This window comes from Salvia hispanica, chromosome 2 (genome assembly GCF_023119035.1).
Source record: "Salvia hispanica cultivar TCC Black 2014 chromosome 2, UniMelb_Shisp_WGS_1.0, whole genome shotgun sequence".
Taxonomy (NCBI): Eukaryota; Viridiplantae; Streptophyta; class Magnoliopsida; order Lamiales; family Lamiaceae; genus Salvia; species Salvia hispanica.
In genome coordinates this window covers 38539702-38559672 of record NC_062966.1, presented here as the reverse complement: position 1 = coordinate 38559672, position 19971 = coordinate 38539702, and the positions used below count along the sequence as shown (strand labels likewise).

Genomic DNA, 19971 nt, shown 5'->3' with positions numbered 1-19971 from the left:
GTGACTTTATTCGCTTACATTTATGGCTCAATAATATTATAGATAAAGATATCACATGTCATCTTCATGACTTCATTTTATGGCTTAATTAAGTCAATCTATGTTGCTTAAGGAGTTGGTTAGATGATGAAGTATCGATCTTAAATTTGAAATATCATATCATATATGCTTGAATTATACTAACACACTTTTAATTATACTCCACCATTAATTATATAAGTAGGTTCATTTGTATCCATCACATTCGACCAACCCTAAAATTTATAGTTGGACCAAATAATTAATGGCCTATTGTATTTAATAAGACCAAGCTTAATTCAATTCTCTTAGGTCATTTTATAATATCTTGTTTTATTTTGAACTTGAAGTTAATTAATCGTCATAAATGAAATATAATTTGAAATATATCATCATCAATATATATCACATCTAATTTAATGAAAAAGTAATTATTGTAAATCCATGTCATTGTTCAATGCGTCCGATTAAAATAATATGAACTTTTAATCATACAAATATACACTCTATTTGACGTGGGATATTATTCGATCCTTTTCTTGTTGTATCAGTATTTATTTGATTCCTATTTTCTAAATTCAGTCATTTTAAAATTTGACACAGTGTCCTATTAATTAATGGTAAGGAATTTATTGTATATATTTTATTATGCACTTCAACAAAAATAATGATATAATACTAATTAACGTTTTCGAAGAATAATGATTCTATATAGATATGAGATGTTAAAATAATTCTCTATGACGAGTGTTATTATTGTTGCGTTATTGCATGTATTTATGTAGCATCAAGAAAATATATATATGTACTTTTAAAAATAATGTGCAATTAAGTGCAAAAGAAGGCTAAAAACTAAACATTAAATGAATAAGACACATTCCTAATGGTTGACAAATAAACAAATATCTTGAAATAGTTTAATTGCGAAATCTATTTACAAATAAAACGAAATTTAAAATGCAAAACGATAAATTGAGTAGAGCCAATTTTTCCCCAAAAGTGTGCAAAATTTAGAATGCATCGATATAATATTATTTTTTTTAGATGGATGGGGGCCATAAATTATTCAATGATTTTACTAAGCATTAAAATAATTATCATGTCACGCCGATTGGAAAATATTCCTCTTATCCAAACACAAATATTTTCTTGCTTAGTTTAATCCCAAATATCATGTCACGACTCGAATCAAATTGGTTTCTTACAATAATGATGCATAAATAATACACTTAATGCTAATTAAGAAACATGTAGGCCCTAAGTCACCGAATAAATTAACTTTATAATGTACTCCACGATTCTATGTCACATGAGTCCATTTAAATATCTAATCAAATCATGGATATTAACTTTATAATGTACTCCATGATTCTATGTCACATGAGTCCATTAAATATCTAATCAAATAGGAGTAATGGATATTCTTATTTTCAGAGGATTACTAATTAATAAATTTATAATTAAGTCATTTCCAAAATGGAGTATAATTATTTTAGTGTGCATCCAAACAAGTCCACGTTTGATGATTGCGATAATTTAATTCATTTCAAATGACAATAAAGAATGTATCTAAAAATAAAACATTATAGATTATTAGGAGTAATTAATATATTTCCAATTAGTCATTTTTACTAATAATTTAGTGTACATCAAAAGAAGTCTACGTGTGTGGATTGCAATAGTTTAATTCATTTCAAGATAAAGGCACCCCAAGTGTTAACCCTACTTCAAAATCCAAACATTTTTTTTAATTCATCAATTATGCATTAAAAAAATTATTATACTATATTTTCATATTGTTTTTAAAATTTACATAATTATTTGTGTAGTATTATAAATGGCACATCCAGATAATCCGGAGGTTAACTATCTCCACCGCCGAACATAAAAGCCCGAAAACTTCATTAAACTCTAAACTCGCCACTTTAATTTGCCATCAATATCACTCAAGTAATTCCATCCGAATCCGTTCACTTTATTCTCCATCTGCATCCATTGTCAGCAACAACCGATGCACCGCCTATGCCTTTTGTCATCGCTAAAGACATTCTTTAGTGCATCCGATCCAACCGGTTTTGCTTCCTTAATCCGCAGTTCATATATAACATCCTAATTTTGACACCGACTAAGACATTCTTCAACGCATCTGATCCAAATCAATTTAGGTTCCTTAATCCGCATTTAATATATTACACAAAATTATACTCCCTCGTTCGTAAAATATTGTCACTTTTCTTTTTGGCTCTTCCACGAAATATTATCCATTTTTTTGGTAAATGGATTTCACTCTCTAGTACTCCTAACTCATAATGAAGTTTATAAATGTATGACCCAAATGTTGACTTTTTTCGCTCATTTTTATTCACATTTCTTAACTCAAACGTGGATAATATTTCGCGGATAACTAATAAACATTTATATTCTTCAATTTATGATATTTTATGATATTCATACGTGTACGTCTCAAACACACAAACACCAAATGGGGGCAAATTGGTCTTATCACATAGCACGTTTCTTCGTCTTCAAATTGTAGAAATCACAGCAAATGAGAAGAATGGGAAAAAAATATCACAGCAAAAGAATATAGAATCCCCAATTAAACTTCACCTCTCTCACCAAATTCGATCCAATTCGCAGTCTCAAACTCCACTTTCTTGACTTTCCCAATCCCAATTGTCAATTGAGAGTTGAAATTTCACTCATCCATCCCTGTATATATAATTCTGTACAGTTTCAGTATTTAGGTAAAAAAAAAAATCCTCTCTTCTCCCTTGAATTGCACAATTTGAGCTGGGATCAGAAGGTTTTGATCGTGAATTCGCTGTAATTGCTCCGATTACGGGACTCCGGTGTACCGGCGGCGCTCAATTAGTCAATTTTTGAAAACCCTAGAAAATCAAATTCATGGCGGTTTCGACCATTGCGCTCTACTCGAGCCCGCCGAGCAGCGTGTGCTCCGCCTCGCACCAGATCAGCTCCCACGCGTCGTTCGATTTGGATGTCAACGCCCGGTCAACGTCGTCGGCGTCGGCGTCGCCGTCGCAGAAGCCGTTGATTGGTGGCTTATCGTGCCTGTTTTCGTCGCCGGCGATCAAATCCGCGGGGTATTCGTCTGGAGCGGAGGATTTGGGATCTCTGTGGCATGATAGGGCCGAGGAATTGGGGTCCTCGTACCGGTACTCGTCGGTGAGCTCGTCGATGAAGCGAGATCAGGCGCACCAGAGCCCCGTGTCGGTGCTTCAAGGCGTGAATAACTCGATCGGGCCGTGTTCTCGGAGCCCGCCGATGAGGATCAGCGCGGATTTCAGCTCGATTAGGTCGGGGAGTGCGGGGATGTTCAAGGGATTCGTGAGGCACGCGTTGGGATCGTGTGTTGATTACGATTCTTCGCCTTTCGATTTGGATGTGAGAGACTTCAATTTGTCGGCAGATGAGCTTCCTTTCAATATGGATGAGAATTTCATGGCGATGGATTTGCCGGTCTATGCGAAGGACTTGCTCTCCGATGCGCAGTCGAAGAATGCGATATTTAGGGATGAATTTGTTGTGAAGGCTTTTTATGAAGCAGAGAAGGCTCATAGAGGCCAGGTATTGAGCTTCTGTTTGTTGAAATGTTTTTGGATTTTATGTGAAATGAGATGATTGTGGAGTTTAACTGTTCTGATCCTTTTGTTCTGTGTAGAAACGGGCGAGTGGTCATCCTTATCTGCAGCATTGCGTGGAAACCGCGGCTCTCTTGGCGGACATAGGCGCCAGTTCAACAGTTGTTGCTGCGGGGCTTTTGCACGACGCAGTTGATGATTCTTTTCTCTCGTTCGATCATATATCGAAGTCCTTTGGGGCTGGAGTTGGTGATTTAGTGGAGGGGGTGAGTCAAAATTTGATATTTATTCCGTTTTCGTAGATTTTGATATGGATATGAAGTTTTAAGTCTTGATGTTGGGTCAATGTAACTATGTTGAGTCCATGTGTAGAGTTGTAGGCGATGAACGGGGGGTGTTGATGTCGATCTGCTAATGTTAATGATTGTGAATTATGTGGATTGGGTTTTAGAATGCTGTAGTAATATGTTAGTGCTACTTTGATTGCTCTTTAGGGTTTGGAAGAGGGGATTTACGAATTGATCAGGAAGAATTTGCTTAAAAACTGTTTCTTCGAACTTGAGATATGCTATATGTTGTAGATGTTGAACTTGGTTTTCTTTGTCAGGTATCTAAGCTGAGCCAGCTGAGCAAGCTTGCACGGGAGAACAACACCGCCTGCAAAACTGACGAGGCAGACAGATTGCATACCATGTTCCTTGCGATGGCAGATGCAAGGGCTGTTCTGATAAAGCTTGCAGATCGCTTGCACAATATGTTGACCTTGGATGCATTGCCGATGATCAAACAGCAAAGATTTGCTAAGGAGACTCTGGAAATATTTGTTCCTCTTGCCAATAGATTAGGTATCTCGACTTGGAAAGAGCAGCTAGAAAATCTGTGTTTCACATATCTCTATCCCGACCATCACCAAGAGCTGTCCTCCAAGCTCCTGAAGTCCTTTGACGAGGCTGCCATTACTTCTTCTTTGGAGAAGTTGGAGGAAGCACTGAAGGATGCCGGGGTTTCTTACCACTGTGCGTCAGGGCGGCATAAGAGCTTGTACAGCATCTATTCGAAAATGTTGAAGTATGTATTGACTTATTTTTTCCTTTGCTTCTTACAATCATATCAGACAATTACATTGTGTGTTTTGGCAACTCCCCCGTGGTGTTTTCATGTAACTATTGTACTGACCCGATGAAATTCTTTCTCCTGCAGGAAGAAGCTGAATATGGATGAAATTCACGATATTCATGGATTGCGGTTAATTGTTGAATCTGAAGAAGACTGCTATAAAGCTCTAAGGGTTGTCCAGGAGCTATGGCATGAAGTGCCCGGAAGGTTCAAAGACTACATTGTTCGTCCCAAGTGCAACGGGTATGCCAATCACTCAGAAGTCGAAAATGATGTTCTATCCAGTCTTATTTATCGTATACGAGTACTTAATTTCTGTTACAAATTGCAGGTACCAATCTCTGCATACAGTAGTCACGGGCAACGATATGGTGCCCCTTGAAGTTCAGATTCGGACAAAAGAGATGCATTTGCAAGCTGAGTACGGGTTAGCTGCTCATTGGAGATACAAAGAAGGAGATTCCCAATACTCCTCCTTCGTACTTCAGATGGTTGAATGGGCTCGTTGGGTGATGACGTGGCAGTGTGAGGCAATAAGCAGAGACAAGTCCTCCGTTGGTTTTGTCGACTCCATGAAGCCACCTTGCACCTTCCCTAACCATTCCGAAGGTTGCACCTTTTCGTGCAAACCCCATTGTGGCAGTGATGGTCCCATCTTCGTTATCATGATTGAAAACGACAAGGTTCGCTATTGATGTCTTCTCTCGCGACTGTTTTTAGTTCATCGAGTTAAACGTTTTAACATTTTATTCCAACCTGCAGATGTCTGTTCAAGAGTTTCCAGCAAACTCATCGGTAATGGATCTGTTGGAGGCAGCTGGTCGAGGCAGTTCTAGGTGGACGTCGTTCAGATTCCCTGTCAAGGAGGAGCTGAGGCCGCGACTGAACCACAAGCCCGTCAGCGACCCTACCTGCAAGCTGAAAATGGGCGATGTCGTGGAACTAACCATGGCCATACCGGACAAGTCGCTGACGGAGTACCGGGAAGAAATCCAGCGGATGTACAATAGAGGCGCGACGCCCTTGGCCGCCGGCTCCATGGCTAGCTTCCAAAGCTGACCAGTCTATACCTGGCTCAATTCATTCTTTAATAGTCTTACATTTTATAACATAAAAAAAAAATTAGGCATTCTTGTATATAAGCATTTGTAAAGAACTGTTCATGTTGTGTTGTTATGAATGGAATTATTTATCCAACTGCAATGCAAAATTGTTGTGAATATTTCCTTTTATTGTACTTATCATATTTTATTCTACATTTAAATTTTAGATGCTTTTGATTGTGATTAGAGATGCCCAAGGTTTTCGGTTCGGGCGGTTAAACATGGAATCGTAAGATTTAAATCGAACCGAAACCGTGATTTTTGGAACTATGGTTCGGTTCAGGTTCCAAAATTCTGCAATTGAAACCGTACCCAGCGAAAAATCGCCGGAAAACCATGAAATCGAGCCGAAACTGCCGGAAACCGGTGGGTCGGAACCGTAAAAACTGCCGGAAAATCGCCGGTTTTGGAACCGGAACCTTGAAATACCCTCACGGTTTGGTTCCGGTTCAAAAATTTCCAAGACCGAAATTAGCGGGTCCGAACCGTAACCGCCGGTTCCGAAACCGTGGGCATCTCTAATTGTGATACGATGGAAAAAAATAAAATTTTCAATAATTGAAATCTAATTATGTTAAAAGAAAATAGCAATTCACAAGTGGAAAATGAAAATAATAATTCTTCTTAGCTAAAAAAATAAAAACCTTTTTTACGCGGGGAAAAAATTAGGCGAAATTCACAGCACACAGAGCAAGCCGCCGGAGAAATTTTCCGATCATTCAATCAGCGGCGGAAGAGATGTCGGTGCACAACCGCGCGACGGCGGCGGTCCTGGCACAGTTGATGTTCGCGGCGGACGGCGTATTGTTCGGCGTCGGCGTCGCCTACGTGGCGTATTGCAGCATCCGAAATTACGCGGCCAGTGCGTCCGCCCTCCGAAAAATTCGCGACGCGCCGTCGATCTTGCCGTCCGATCTCCGGTCGATTCTCACCGACGGCGATGATTCTAGTAGCTCCGATCCAGACGCCGGAGAATCGTCCAGCTCGAATGGGGGCGGGAGATTGGTCATCGTGAGGGGTAGTGTGGAGGTGAAATCGGCGGCGGAGAAGGCGAATTGGAAGGCGTTGATGGGGAATGGTTTAGTCTCTTCGAATGCTTCTGGTGAAAAGGGGGTGATATTGCAGACTACTCAAACCGTATGTTATTTCCTTTATCAGAGAAATTTATTAACCATTTCTTTTTCTGAATTTATTTTCCTGCATTTATTCTTCAACTGATTGAATAAGCACGAATTGATGAAGCTTTACCAGTAATATATGAGTCATGTTTCTTGAATTGATGTTATCTCTTTCTGATTGATCATTGAAGTGTATATACAATGAGTGGAAGGGGGTTTTTGGATGGACTACTGATCTGCGAAATACGATTGCTGGATCGTTGAAAAAGCAAGAAACATCGTCTACGAGAATGGTAACTTACTATATCTTCAATAATCACAAAATTTTATACGTTCAGAATTATTTCGTTAAATCATTTGGTTGTCGTCTCCTTTCGAAATGCACTGGCCTTCTAGTCGAGCATTAGATGCTCCCGCTGTACTAATATTCTAACTGATCAGATATTTGCAATGTTCTGAAAAATCGGATTCTATGGTTTGATCATTAGCACATGAGGCATGTAGGGACTAAGAGCTATGTTTTGCTACCTCTTGGAATGTCATGTTTTTTTTTGGGGAGTGATTTATCTTTATAGATCCATTCTAGTCATTTTCAGTTTCATTTACAAATGCATTGGACATGCCCCCTCAGGTTCCTTTCATTCTCGTTGAAGGTGAGAAATGGCCACAATCTGATTATGTTGTTGTCAACATGGAAGGATCAAATCATCCGCTGCCTCTAACAACAGTTTATCAGCACTTGCAGCCTATAACTGCTACTCCTTACACTTTCCTGCAGGCAATTTGTGGTCTTGAATATCCCGTGAGTTTCTTTCTATATGTACTTGTTGTGATAAATGTTTTTTTTATGCTGTTCTTCATTATTTCATACTTACAAAGATATTTTCCCATCAGGTTGGAATGCTCTATGAGGAAAAAATCCTCCCTCTTGGGAAGGATATAACTGCTGTTGGAATTTGCAGTCTAAAAAACGGGGGGTTTGAGATAAAATCCTCGAAAGATCTTCCTTACTTCCTGTATGTGGATTTTCTCTTAAAAATCCATTGATTTCGACGTTATGTGTTAGGCTACCTTTCTAGACATTGTGTGCTGGCTATTTAGGAATTTGTTGAGAATTGAGACCAATTTTTTTTTATCATGGCGAAGAATTTACCTGGAGAGCTCAGCAGCTGTAGGTTCTGCAATATGTGATTCTGAAGTGCTGTAGTCTCTAGTCTAGTGTTAATTCTTCCTCCTGAACGAGAGAGAGTCTAGAAAACTGACCAAACTGGCGCTCTCTCCGTAGGTCCGCATTGACCAAAGATCAACTAGTGGCAGATCTTTCCTTCAAGACAAAAGTGTTAATGTGGAGTGGACTTGTTTTTGGTACCATTGCTATAGGTGTCCTTGGCTATTCTGTTGCGAGGTATGTTTCTCCAAACATGTCTCCAACTTAGATTAGGTTTTAACCTACAAAATCATGGCATTGTAGAAACATTGTCAAGTATTGTTTGCATAGAAAACTACCTTCTTCGATGGAATTAATATCCTCTCTTACATGGTCGATTAGAACATTGCTTCTCATTATTCAGAACTACTGAATAGCTCATCTGAACTTTACTAGGTCCTGCTGATTTTGTTCAACCCTTTTGTCTTGTTAAACTTTGTTTATATGAAACGTTCGTTTATAATGCCTTCTGCAGGAACTGGACTAAGTATAAAGATTGGAGAAGCCAACGGCGAACTCAGCAGCAAAATAACTCCACTAGGGTTGCCAGCGAATCTTCGAATGAAGAAGTCTTGGGTGAAGAAGCTGAAGCAATTCCCGATGGTGAGCTCTGTGTCATTTGCCTCACGAGAAGGCGTCGCTCTGCCTTTGTCCCCTGTGGGCATTTGGTCTGCTGTCAGCGCTGCGCCCTCTCTGTCGAGCGTGATATAGCTCCAAAGTGTCCCCTATGTAGACAGACGATCCAGAGCTCCGTTAGAATTTACGATTCGTGATGCCTGCCAGATTTTGCATAGAGATAAACTGCATCTGTGTGATACTTCAGTGTACTAACCGTAGTCTCATCAGAAAAGTATCGAGAATTTGACAAAATATCTGTATATATACTAATTTTTGTGATAGCTTATCACATTCATCTTCTTATCCGTTCCTTTTTTTTTTGGTTTCCTTTATTTGAATAGTTTTGAAGTTTGTCTGGACAAAAAACGAAAAGATTAAAATTCATTCCAAAAAACAGAGGGCAAAAAAACCAGTTCTTTCACAACTAGGGCAAAAAAAACACTCCTTCACTCTCACATCCACCTTCCAGAGCAATGCAATCGCCTTTCTTGTCGGCCCGAATCTCCAACTTGCTGTCGTACTTCCTCAGCAATGCTCTGGCTCCATCTATGGTCTCCTCTCCCAACACTTCTCTGTCAAATCATGTGTTTTCATTCTCTCATACACCATTTCTCCTTGCCCGGTGCCCCTGCCCCTGCCGGCTCGAGCTTCATCTCTTGTTGTTAGTTCTTGATCATTTGAAATAAGTAGTGTATTAAGTTTGTAGTAGTATTTTTCATGGAGAATATATTTAATCATTCAAACAAATGAAATAATTACACAGAGAAATAGAATGCATATAAGAATACAAGAGGAAAGAGATAAACAACAGAATACTAAATGAATAATCTGATACATATGATTTCTCTCATTCATTCAACGGCCTTCATGTCACCATTATCGATCATTTCTGTACCGCATCTGTAGAGACAAATGAAGAAGTTGCATAATGCACAGTAAAATCCTTCATGTTCATGTCTATCCCGATCACAATTGTCGCAGCGGCGTTTTGTTGTGAGAAGTTGATGGGTGAGTGGGTGTGGATGGGTTTCTGCATTCACATCATATTCCTGTCCCAGTTTGATGTTTCTAAGCCATCCGGATGTAGTTTTAAAGCAATATGGATGGAAGGATAGATCGCAGGCGCGGCAGTGATACATCCATCTCTTGGGATTCATTTGTGTCTCACACTGATCACAGTAGAAATCGCCAGGACGGTTGAGAGTGGCGTTGTACGTCAACAGCAGCGGGTGGCGCCTGTCCCATCTACGGCTGCTGACCGACACAGGCAACAAAGCGCATCTGACGTGCGCAATGAAATCACATGAGCTGTTGCAGCACCTGTAGCAATCATAATCGGCTATGGGTTGGCCACAACCAGCAGCACACGATAAGCGCCGTCGGTTGATATCCCTGCGTAGATCCGACCAAGTCACATACTTGAGGAGATGTCGCGGGTGAGCTGCGTGGTGTATGGTATCCGGCATACAAGCGCATTGGATATCGACTTTGAATCCGCACGATGTGCAAGTGTAAAACAGCCCATTCGTACGATACTCACACACGCTGCATCTTTTACCGTCCCAAGGTTGAAGTTTGTCGCAAGATCGGAGGTCCAGCGAGTGATGATAATCGTGGTGGTGGAGTGGAAGTGCGGAGAGTTGAAGTGGCAAGTGAAAGCAGGCAATGTGAAGATTGTATTTGCATTCACTGCAACTCATGTAGTAGTAATAACATTTACTATTACTACTACTACTTGATGATGATGAAGATGAAAGTATAGGAGTGATGCACCCATCACATATCAATTCCGATCTCACTCCATAGTTCTCCTCGTCTTCTTCTTCTCCAAGGATTTGAGGGTGTTGAGATGTGGATGAGACTAAAGTGAGTTCATGTTGGTGATGAATGAACTTGTATTTCATATTCACCAACTCATCATTAGATATGATGATGGGTGGTATCAATGTTGTTCCTTCTCTTTCTCTCATCACAAAAGGTGTAATGAGTTGTTCAACCACCTCATCTGTTGGAAAATGGATCATGTCCTTCCCAATATCTCTGTTGCACATAAAAACACATGTCAATAATTAAGGATAATCTAACAGGTAATGACATGACATGATGTAGAATGAAATTATACTCGGTGATGCGAGTCGGCTTGTCGAAGGCACACTTGACATGGATGATAAATCTGCAGAGTTGACAATGGTATATCCAATAGTTGGGTAGAAAAGATATGCTGCATATATCACATTTGTAGTCAAATCTGATATATTCAATTGGGACATGAAACGAGAGAGAAAGAGAGTGATGATGCTCTTCCCTTTTCATGTTTTGAGGCAATGAAGCACATCTCTCATGGATCAAATACTGACAATCATCTGCGGTGCATGTGTAGGAACTCCCCTTGCGCGTGGCGCCACAAGCATCGCACTTGAAAGGAAACCTTCTCCTCAACAACTTCAAGTCATGGCTGGGGTGGCTTTGATGACGTATGATGGTGCGCCTTTGCACATCAACGTAACGGGTTGCTGCATCGATCAGGTCACTGTCATGCGCGCATCTCAGGTGCATCTGGAAACTGCATCCTGAGCTTCTACATCTGTAACCAATGCTCCAGATAGTCTTTTTACAGAGAGCACACCCCCCTAATTCTGGTTCGTGCCGTTGGATGAGGATGTGTTGAGGGTGGTGCAATGGACGCCGTATCTCTCTCGCCATCGCTGCGCATTCTTGGTGCAATAGTTTTGAATACTCACACCCGTCGATGCTGCATCCATAAGCTTGCTCTCCGCTACCAAACCGCACTTCACAACCGTAACAGAATTCTAATTCACGAGTATCCACCAAAGTAAGTGGATGCTTGTGGCTCCAGTGATCAATCATCTCCCTCTCATCCTCCTCCATCTCAATCTTTTTTTCTTTCTCACTCATTGTGTATTGTTATGACAAACTATCCCATCTTTCAAACATTTTATAGCAAACAAACAGCACACACATCAATAAAATCACACAAAACTTCCAACATCAGCAAAGAATAATGTATCACAGCAACAAAAGCATTTCACTCAAAGAATCTTCTTTTTCTTTGGCACTGTCTTTCTCTTTTTCATGCAATTATCTTTCTGTGATGAGTCTAATTTTACCTTGTGGGATAGTATATATTCTCAATTATTATGAGTTCTGCTTTGAGGATTTCTCTTTTTTAAAATCAGAAACTGAATGGTTCAGATGATATATAATTCCAGATTTAATGAAACTTTAGAATAGTTGATACTTGTTATACCTTTTTTTTATTTCTCTGTCTCTGTCTTTTGCTTTATTAACAGTTCATTTTTCTCTTTATCTTTTGTTTTTGTCTTTTGCTTTCCCAACAGTTAGTTTTGTCTTTTGCATTTCTGTTTAGATTCAGCTCAAACATTGCTTTGCATTTCTTACTGCTATGAAAAGTCTTGAGAGTTGGATAAGCCATCATTGCTAGTAATAAATTTGAAGACTTGAATAGTAAAATCAACTAGATTCATGCTTTTGAGGATTTCTCTTTTATAATCACCAACTGAATGGATCATATAGTTTTAGATTCAACAAGTAATGTTAATCAACTTACTGTAAATGATACTAATCAAGTTTTTAGTAATCCAAAAATCAGAGCAAAAATTGATCAAATCCCACAAAGTATGTTTTTTTTATACAAGAAATGAACAAAATAATGGAATTCAAATTCAATAATAACATGGAATGCTATGGTAAGTAGACATTATGCTCCAACAAATCCTCTGTGTCATGTTTGTGAGAGGTGGAGTAGGACATGGTTTAGGAAAAGTATTAGGTGATCCGGACTGCTTTAAATATGTAATCTTCCCAAAAGTGGAGTATAAAAATTTTGTTTCCTTCATTTTTGTTTCCTTATTTAGATGGTTTTGTGACACTGGCATGAGTGTTGAAGCTACACTCTATTCTGATGTTGTGATGTTTTTTATAACTGAAGCTTTTGCTGATGGTGATTAGTGTTATTATATTGAAATCAAAATAACACAAAAGAATCCCTGCCGGCTCAAGCTTCATCTCCTGTTGTTAGTTCTTAATCATTTGAAATAAGTAGTGTATTAAGTTAGTAGTAGTTGTAGTACTTTTCACGGAGATTACATTTAGCCATTTCAAACAAATGAAATAATTACACATTGAAATAGAATAGATATAAGAATACAAGAGGAAAGAGGTACTAAATGAATAATCTCAAACATATAATTTCTCTCATTCATTCGACAGCCTTCATGTCCCCATTTTTGATAATTTTTTCACCACAGTTGTAGAGACAAATGAAGAAGTTGCATAATGCACAGTAAAATCCTTGGCTTTCATTCTCATTGTAACGACAAATGTCGCAGCAGCGTTTAGTGGTGAGAGGTTGAAAGGTGAGAGGGTGTGGATGGATTTCTGCATTCACATGACATTCCTGTCCCATTTTGATGTTTCTATAGTAGCCGGATGTAGTTTTAAAGCATCCTGGATGGAAGGATAGATCGCAGGCGCGGCAGTGATACATCCATCTCCTGGGATTCATTTGTGTCTCGCACTGATCGCAGTAGAAATCACCAGGACGGTTGAGAGTGGCGTTGTACGTCAACAGTAGCGGGTGGCGCCTGTCCCATCTACGGCTGCTGACCGAAACAGGAAGCAAAGCGCATCTGACGTGTGCAATGAAATCACATGAGTTGTTGCAGCACCTGTAGCAATCATAATCGTCTACGTCATCGCCACAATCAGCAGCACACGACAAGCGCAGTCGGTTGATATCTCTGCCTAGATCCGACTGAGTCACATACTTGAGGAGATGTCGCGGGTGAGCTGTGTGGTGTATGGTATCCGGCATACAAGCGCATTGGATATCAACTTTGAAGTCGCACGCTGTGCAAGTGTAAAACAGCCCATTCGTACGATACTCACACACACTGCATCTTTTCCACTCCCAAGGTCGAAGTTTGTCGCAAGATCAGAGGTCCAGCGAGTGATGATCATCATGTTGGTCGTGGACTGAAAGAGAAGAGAGTTGAGATGGCAAGTGAAAGCAGGCAATGTGAAGATTGTATTTGCACTCACTGCAACCCATATAGTAGTAATGTTTACTACTACTATTTGATGATATAGGAGTGATGCAGCCATCACATATCAATTCTGATCTCACTCCATAATTCTCCTCATCTTCTTCTTCTTCTTCTTCTTCTTCTTGGGTTGGATCACCAGATGAGAGTAAAGTGAGTTTATGTTGGTGATGAAGGAACTCATATTCCACCTTCATCAACTCATCAATAGCAGCAGCAGCAGCAAGGATGATGATGGGTGGTATCAATGTTTTAATATATTCAGGTGGGATGTATGAAGAGAGAGAAAGAGAGTGATGATGGTCTTCCCTTTTGATAGTTTGAGGCAATGAAGCACATCTCTCATGGATCCAATATTGACAATCACCTGTGGTGCATGTGTAGGACCTTCCCCTGCTTGTGATGCCGCAAGCATCACACTTGAACAAACATATTCTCCTCAACAACTTCAATTCATGGCTTGCATGACTTGCATCGACCACGCCCTTGTCCTGCCCACACCACAGGTGCACCTCGAAGCTACATCCCGAGCTTGTGCATTCGTAACCAATGCTCCAAATATACTCGTCGCAGATAGAACACAGCAGTGGTTTTTTTTTGTGGCGTTGGCGGAGTATGTGTTGATGGTGCAATGGATGTCGTATCTCTCTCACTGTTGCTGCACATCCTTCGTGTAATAGCTTCGAATACTCACATTCCGTAATGCTGCATCCATAAGCTTGCTCTCCACTGGTGAACAGCCGTCTACAACCATAACATTCATCCCTTCCACGAGTTTCCACCAAAGTAAGTGGATGCTCGTGGCTCCAATGATCAACCATCTCTCTCTTCTCCCACTCCTCCTCCATCTCTATATTTTTTTCTTTCTCACTCATTATGTGTTGTAACTAATTTCGGAAAAATGTACTGATAGACTATCCCATCTTTCAAACATTTTATAGCAAACATATAACATACGTATCAATAAAATCACACAAAACTTCCAACAACAACAAAACATATCTGCTTTAAGGATTTATCCTTTTAAAAGCACAAACTGAATGGTTGAGTTAGATTTTTGAGTATATATCTGTTTTATCTAATCACAATATGGAAAAAGAAGGTAAAACAATCACAACGTAATCACACAATCACTTTATCTTTGTTTTGCCTTTTGCTTTTCTAACATCTTTGTCTTTTGTTTTTTCTCTTTATCTTTGTTTATCTCACAGTTTGCTTTTCTCATTGAATTCAGAGCAAAGACTGTTTTGCATTTCTTACAGCTATGAAAAGCCCGGGAGTGTTGGATAAGCCATCATTGCTCATATTTTTCATAATAGATTGTGGTATATTTTTTAGGCTAAACATCACATGAATAACTTGTATAGTGTACTACTATTTGAAAAATAAATATTCAAATATATCATTTGTTTGATTTGTTATTCCTTGTTCAGTCATTTTGTCGAGCACCACTCGTGCTCAACCGTTCCACTCAATTAATTGGAGATTGCAGCCTCTACCTCCAATCTCCACAAACACTAAAACAAGAAATTACAATAGAAAAACTCAAAATCAAGCAAATCCAAAAAGCAATGTGTCCCAAACTCATGTAGTTAGTCATTCAAAAACTGCAACTCGTATGAATTCCCATCATATTCTCTGATAATTCGAGTTTATTCACCTTTTTTTAATGATAATCCAAGATTTTAGTCATCCAAAAGAAGAGCAAAATTGATCAAGTTCCACAAAACAAATTATCACATGGAAAATTAACAAAATGATGCACATCAATAACAACACGAATTCAATCAAAATTGCCCTAGCAAAATGTCTCAACGAGCTATATAAGCTCAATCAAAGTTATACCGAGCTATAACTTCATCCTCAGCAACATTGCTCTCTCAATTCAGCAGCTTCCGGCGGCTGGTTGCGATTCGACGGTGAATGCGAAGAGATTTTAAAATATATTAGATTTTGGGCTTTTTTTAAGGCCCAACCAAGCCCATTCACACTTACTCTAATTATTCTGTAAATAATTTTTTCAGAATTACTACCATAAGAAAATATAGAAATAGTATGATCAAATGACAGCCACGTCGAAAATAACAGCTAGGAACTAATAAAATTAATATTTAATTAAAACATTTAACATATTTTATTAGTTTGTATTTTTACACTAACAACATAATTGAACATATTAGTGTATAGTAGAAAACGTACTACTATTAAAATGCAAAAACATAGTAGTATAATTTTCTTAAAATCAATATCAGTTAAAATTTTAGGTACAATTATATATATCTTATTTTTATACTAACAAGATAAATAGGCATATCAATTTATAATGACAAACATACCAATTTATAAATTAAAGAAAGACTCAAAGCTTTCTGTTCACAATTGAGTTTACCTGCTTTATTTATAGTGGATATTTTCCAACTACCCATTTTCCTAACTACTTCTTCAACTGCTTTGTGCTGAGTAGAATCTTTTTATTTTCGAAATTTAGTACATCATCAAGCCCTCTTGACATTCTTTACTAGGAGTATGTCATGTGTTAATTAAATATAGATTCCACTCGTCCTTTCTCTCTCACACACGTGGGATATTTGGAAGCTTCTAATCATAGTACTAATGTCTTCGATATTTGACCAATCAGACTGCCTAGACACATATCTGCCCAATTTTTGGCTTTGGCTATGAATTAAACAAAGAATATAAGTGTTATCAGTTATCATAGTACTTTGCTGTCCTCAAGTTTGACTCTGGTTTTTAATTAAACAACTTGAGATTAAAATTGAGATCATTTTTAGTAACAACCCTACTAACTATTTACAATATTAACTAGTTACATGATTTATGATTTACTATATAACATATGACTTTTTATTTGGATTCAGGTTTGTTTTATCATCAAATTACCACAAGGCCATCCACGGTGGCGCCGCCGTGAATCTATATATCCTCATTTTTGAGCGGGTGGGCGGCGCCACTGCAGAAGATCAACGGCTGCATCTTGGTTTATTTATAAATATTACTCCCTCCGTATATGCACTCTTTTCTTTTTAGTCTGTTTCACAAGAATATGCACTTTCTAATTTTTGAAAAGTCTTCTCTCTAATGAAGTGGGGCTGGACTTATTCTCCACTAACAATATTTTAATTACTTTTTCTCTCTATCTCTCTCTTACTTTACTAATTTTACATTAAAACCCATACCGAACCCAAAGTGCATATTCTTTGAGGACGGGGGGAGTAGTAATAAAAAAAAATTCAAAGAAGGAATTTTCTTTTTAATTTTTTGGGACAAGTTATTTATCTACAAACCTTGATTAAGGGTTTGAGCATTGTGGGATGACCATGAACTTGTCACACAAGTTAGTTGGTAAACAACTTCCATTTTTAATTGAGCATTTTCCTTAATTGCTGATGGAAACCAAAGTACAAACGTTGAAATAAAATTTTTGCATTGCAACTGAAATTTGGTAGCTAGTACACATTACAACATACTAATGTTTGTTGTGACAGAATAGAGTAATTGTGTAATCGAGACAAACAGAAACGTAAAGAGACACAAAATTTACGTGGTTCACCAATGTTGTGTTGGCTACGTCCACGGGCAGAAACATAGAACATATGGTATTCAAATTGTTTTCAGATACAGTTGTGTGCCCTACTTCTATATAAATATGCACACAGACGACGGGCTATGCCAAATATAACAATTAAGGCCTAAAACAGAAACATATCATAGCGTTGGGCCGAGGGCACTCCGCCCCCGACCCCGTTCAGCTAGCGACAAACTATACAAATTCAAGACATACTAACAGTTTTGGCTAAAATGAGGTTTGTTGACGACCGCATGTAGCATTGAAATGAGACTGAAAATCTCCACATTTGTGGATATCGGGTCGGGTCACCCGGCTCCTGAATTTATAGCCCTAAGTCACCTCTATGGATGACTCATGATTGAACAATACTATATGGCCAACTTGGGAAGAAGATGATCAATCAATTAATAATTATGTATGTATATATGTAAACAGCTAAAAATCTGGTATTGTGCAGACATGATTACGCCCAATCAAGTCCTACGCTGGTGCCGAGAGACTGTTTCAATACTACGTCGTTTTCACCACCTCCATCTTCTTCATCTTAGGTATACTATTACACAACGACCTTGCAAAATTAATCGACTCATTTTTTTTATTTTTGTCATACATATTTACTGTGTTGATGTGCTACACAAACGATGCAGGGCTCGTATTTAGCTACAAGCTAGTCGAGAAGACATTTCTCGACATCTTGATTACGCGTCTCATCAAAGCCTGGGAAAAGGATAGCAAGGGAGAGGACGTCTACGATCTCCGAACAGTTGTCATAATCGTCAATTTGCATGAAGGAACGGCCGCGGTTCTCGTACCGTTGTTCGTTTATGCAGCCGACGTTATTCATACAGGCGGCTTCAAGATGGTGGTTTTCTCCGCCACAGTTTGCATCACCGTGAGTAGTCGCAATTTTTTTAAGGGGACTGATGTTAAATGTTTAAAACAAATGAGCAAAAAGTAGTTTATTCAAAAAGGAAATATGTCTACATAAGTCCCCAAGAGGGCTTAGTTGATCCATGATTTATGCTTCGTCTTTCGTTTCCTTTTCGTTTGTTTCAAGAAATCTATCGATCCATTCCGATTCTTTCTTTCTCTCTTGATAATCACCGGGAAAATATTTTGATCGGAAATTTGTTTTTCTTATAAAAGAAGTCAATATTGATATCGAGGCATGACCTCTATTCTAATATACTAATCTTTTGGGATAAATTCTTTTCTTTAATACTTGACCCGAGACAAATTTTGAAAAATGTAAAAACAAGTGAGTGTAATGTATTTTAATTTTTTAATACTCCGTTTTATAGTAATAAAATATAAAAGAAATAAATTTGTACTCCCTCCGTTTCTTCATAGTTGAGGCGGAGCTTTTCGGCACGGAGTTTTAGAAATGAATGTTGGGAGTGTTAAATAAATAGATAAAAAAGTAAGAAAGAGGAAAAGACAGAGAGAATAAAATATAAAGTGAATAAAGTACATAGAGAATAAAGTAAGAGATAGTAAAGTAAGAGAGAGAAAAAAGTTACTACCTCCGTCCCCTGAAAATTTGATACAGTTTACTATTTTGGTCCGTCCCTGAAAATTTCGCTTACTATTTTGGTCCGTCCCCGAAAATTTGATACACTTCACTTTTACCATTTTTGGTAGTGGACCCCATATTCCACTAACTCATTCCTACTCACATGTTATTATAAAACTAATACTTTAAAAGTAGGACCCACATCCCACCAACTTTTTCAACTCACTTTCCATTACATTTCTTAAAACCCGTGTCGGGTCAAAGTGTAGCAAATTTTGGGGGACGGAGGTAGTACCATGTATGGAAATGACTCAACTATGAAGAAACTTCTCGAAATGGAAAAAATGATTCAACTATGAAGAAACGAGGAGTATAATACTGTGACTATTATCAATAATGGTAAAAGTGAAAGATGATTTTTATGGGACATTCCAAAATTAAAAAAAAAAAAAAATGTGACATATAATGAGTAGCGTACAATAATTATCATAATTGATATTGATATTGCATTTTATTCATAGATTTCAATCCCTAGATTAGTTATCACCTCTACTAAACATGCAAGAATGAGACAGAGGGATTATCGTGCAATTTTGGCAGGGGCTGATGCTCAACAAGCGGGCGGCCCGCGATGATGGCACGCTCAACATTCGGTTATTCTACATAGCACTGGGGCTAATGGCTCTGGCGCAGGCGGCACAGAGAGTCAACCTAGAAGGGTTTCTCGACGATCAGCTTAGGCCGAAGGGTCTTGATAACGACGGGAGAAAAAGACAAAGCAAGCTCTGGTGGACTATGGTCTCCTTCGCGGTGGCCATCTTTGCCGGGTTTGGACCTTTACCGCGACTCCACGACTTCGAAAAACTTGCATTGGTATTAATCTCTGTGATGGGGTTTTGCTTCTTTGTGTTCTTGTTGGGTTTCAAACGCTACAACTTCGTCCCCAAAATCGAAAACCCATTTAAGGATGTCGGGATCGTCCTCCGCAGAGCCATCTCTA

The 19971-nt window shown here is 38.6% G+C and overlaps 4 protein-coding genes across 5 annotated transcripts; 2 read left to right on the top strand and 2 right to left on the bottom strand.

Moving 5' to 3' along the window:
* Positions 1-2603: 2603 nt before the first annotated feature.
* LOC125206035 (probable GTP diphosphokinase RSH2, chloroplastic) lies at positions 2604-5936 on the top strand. The gene is made up of 6 exons (XM_048105307.1): positions 2604-3609; positions 3704-3889; positions 4231-4691; positions 4824-4982; positions 5071-5422; positions 5502-5936. Exons 1-6 carry the CDS (start codon positions 2926-2928, stop codon positions 5796-5798), a joined length of 2139 nt encoding a protein of 712 aa, XP_047961264.1. The 5' UTR covers positions 2604-2925; the 3' UTR covers positions 5799-5936.
* Positions 5937-6540: 604 nt separating this feature from the next.
* LOC125207651 (E3 ubiquitin-protein ligase SPL2-like) lies at positions 6541-9090 on the top strand. 2 transcript variants are annotated; one of them, XM_048107085.1, is made up of 6 exons: positions 6541-6979; positions 7152-7253; positions 7592-7762; positions 7855-7976; positions 8246-8365; positions 8643-9090. In XM_048107085.1, exons 1-6 carry the CDS (start codon positions 6581-6583, stop codon positions 8938-8940), a joined length of 1212 nt encoding a protein of 403 aa, XP_047963042.1. In that variant the 5' UTR covers positions 6541-6580; the 3' UTR covers positions 8941-9090. The 2 variants fall into 2 exon arrangements, with proteins under 2 accessions (XP_047963042.1, XP_047963043.1); XM_048107086.1 differs by lacking the exon at positions 8246-8365.
* Positions 9091-9549: 459 nt separating this feature from the next.
* On the bottom strand, positions 9550-11778 carry LOC125207943. Its single transcript, XM_048107464.1, has 2 exons — positions 10908-11778; positions 9550-10825 (listed from the first exon to the last, which is right to left on the bottom strand). The coding sequence occupies exons 1-2, from the start codon at positions 11699-11701 to the stop codon at positions 9637-9639; spliced, it is 1983 nt and encodes a 660-aa protein (XP_047963421.1). The 5' UTR covers positions 11702-11778; the 3' UTR covers positions 9550-9636.
* A 1982-nt stretch (positions 11779-13760) lies between these two features.
* LOC125206975 lies at positions 13761-14717 on the bottom strand. The gene has a single exon (XM_048106187.1). The coding sequence runs from the start codon at positions 14715-14717 to the stop codon at positions 13761-13763; it is 957 nt and encodes a 318-aa protein (XP_047962144.1).
* Between the last annotated feature and the right edge of the window lie 5254 nt (positions 14718-19971).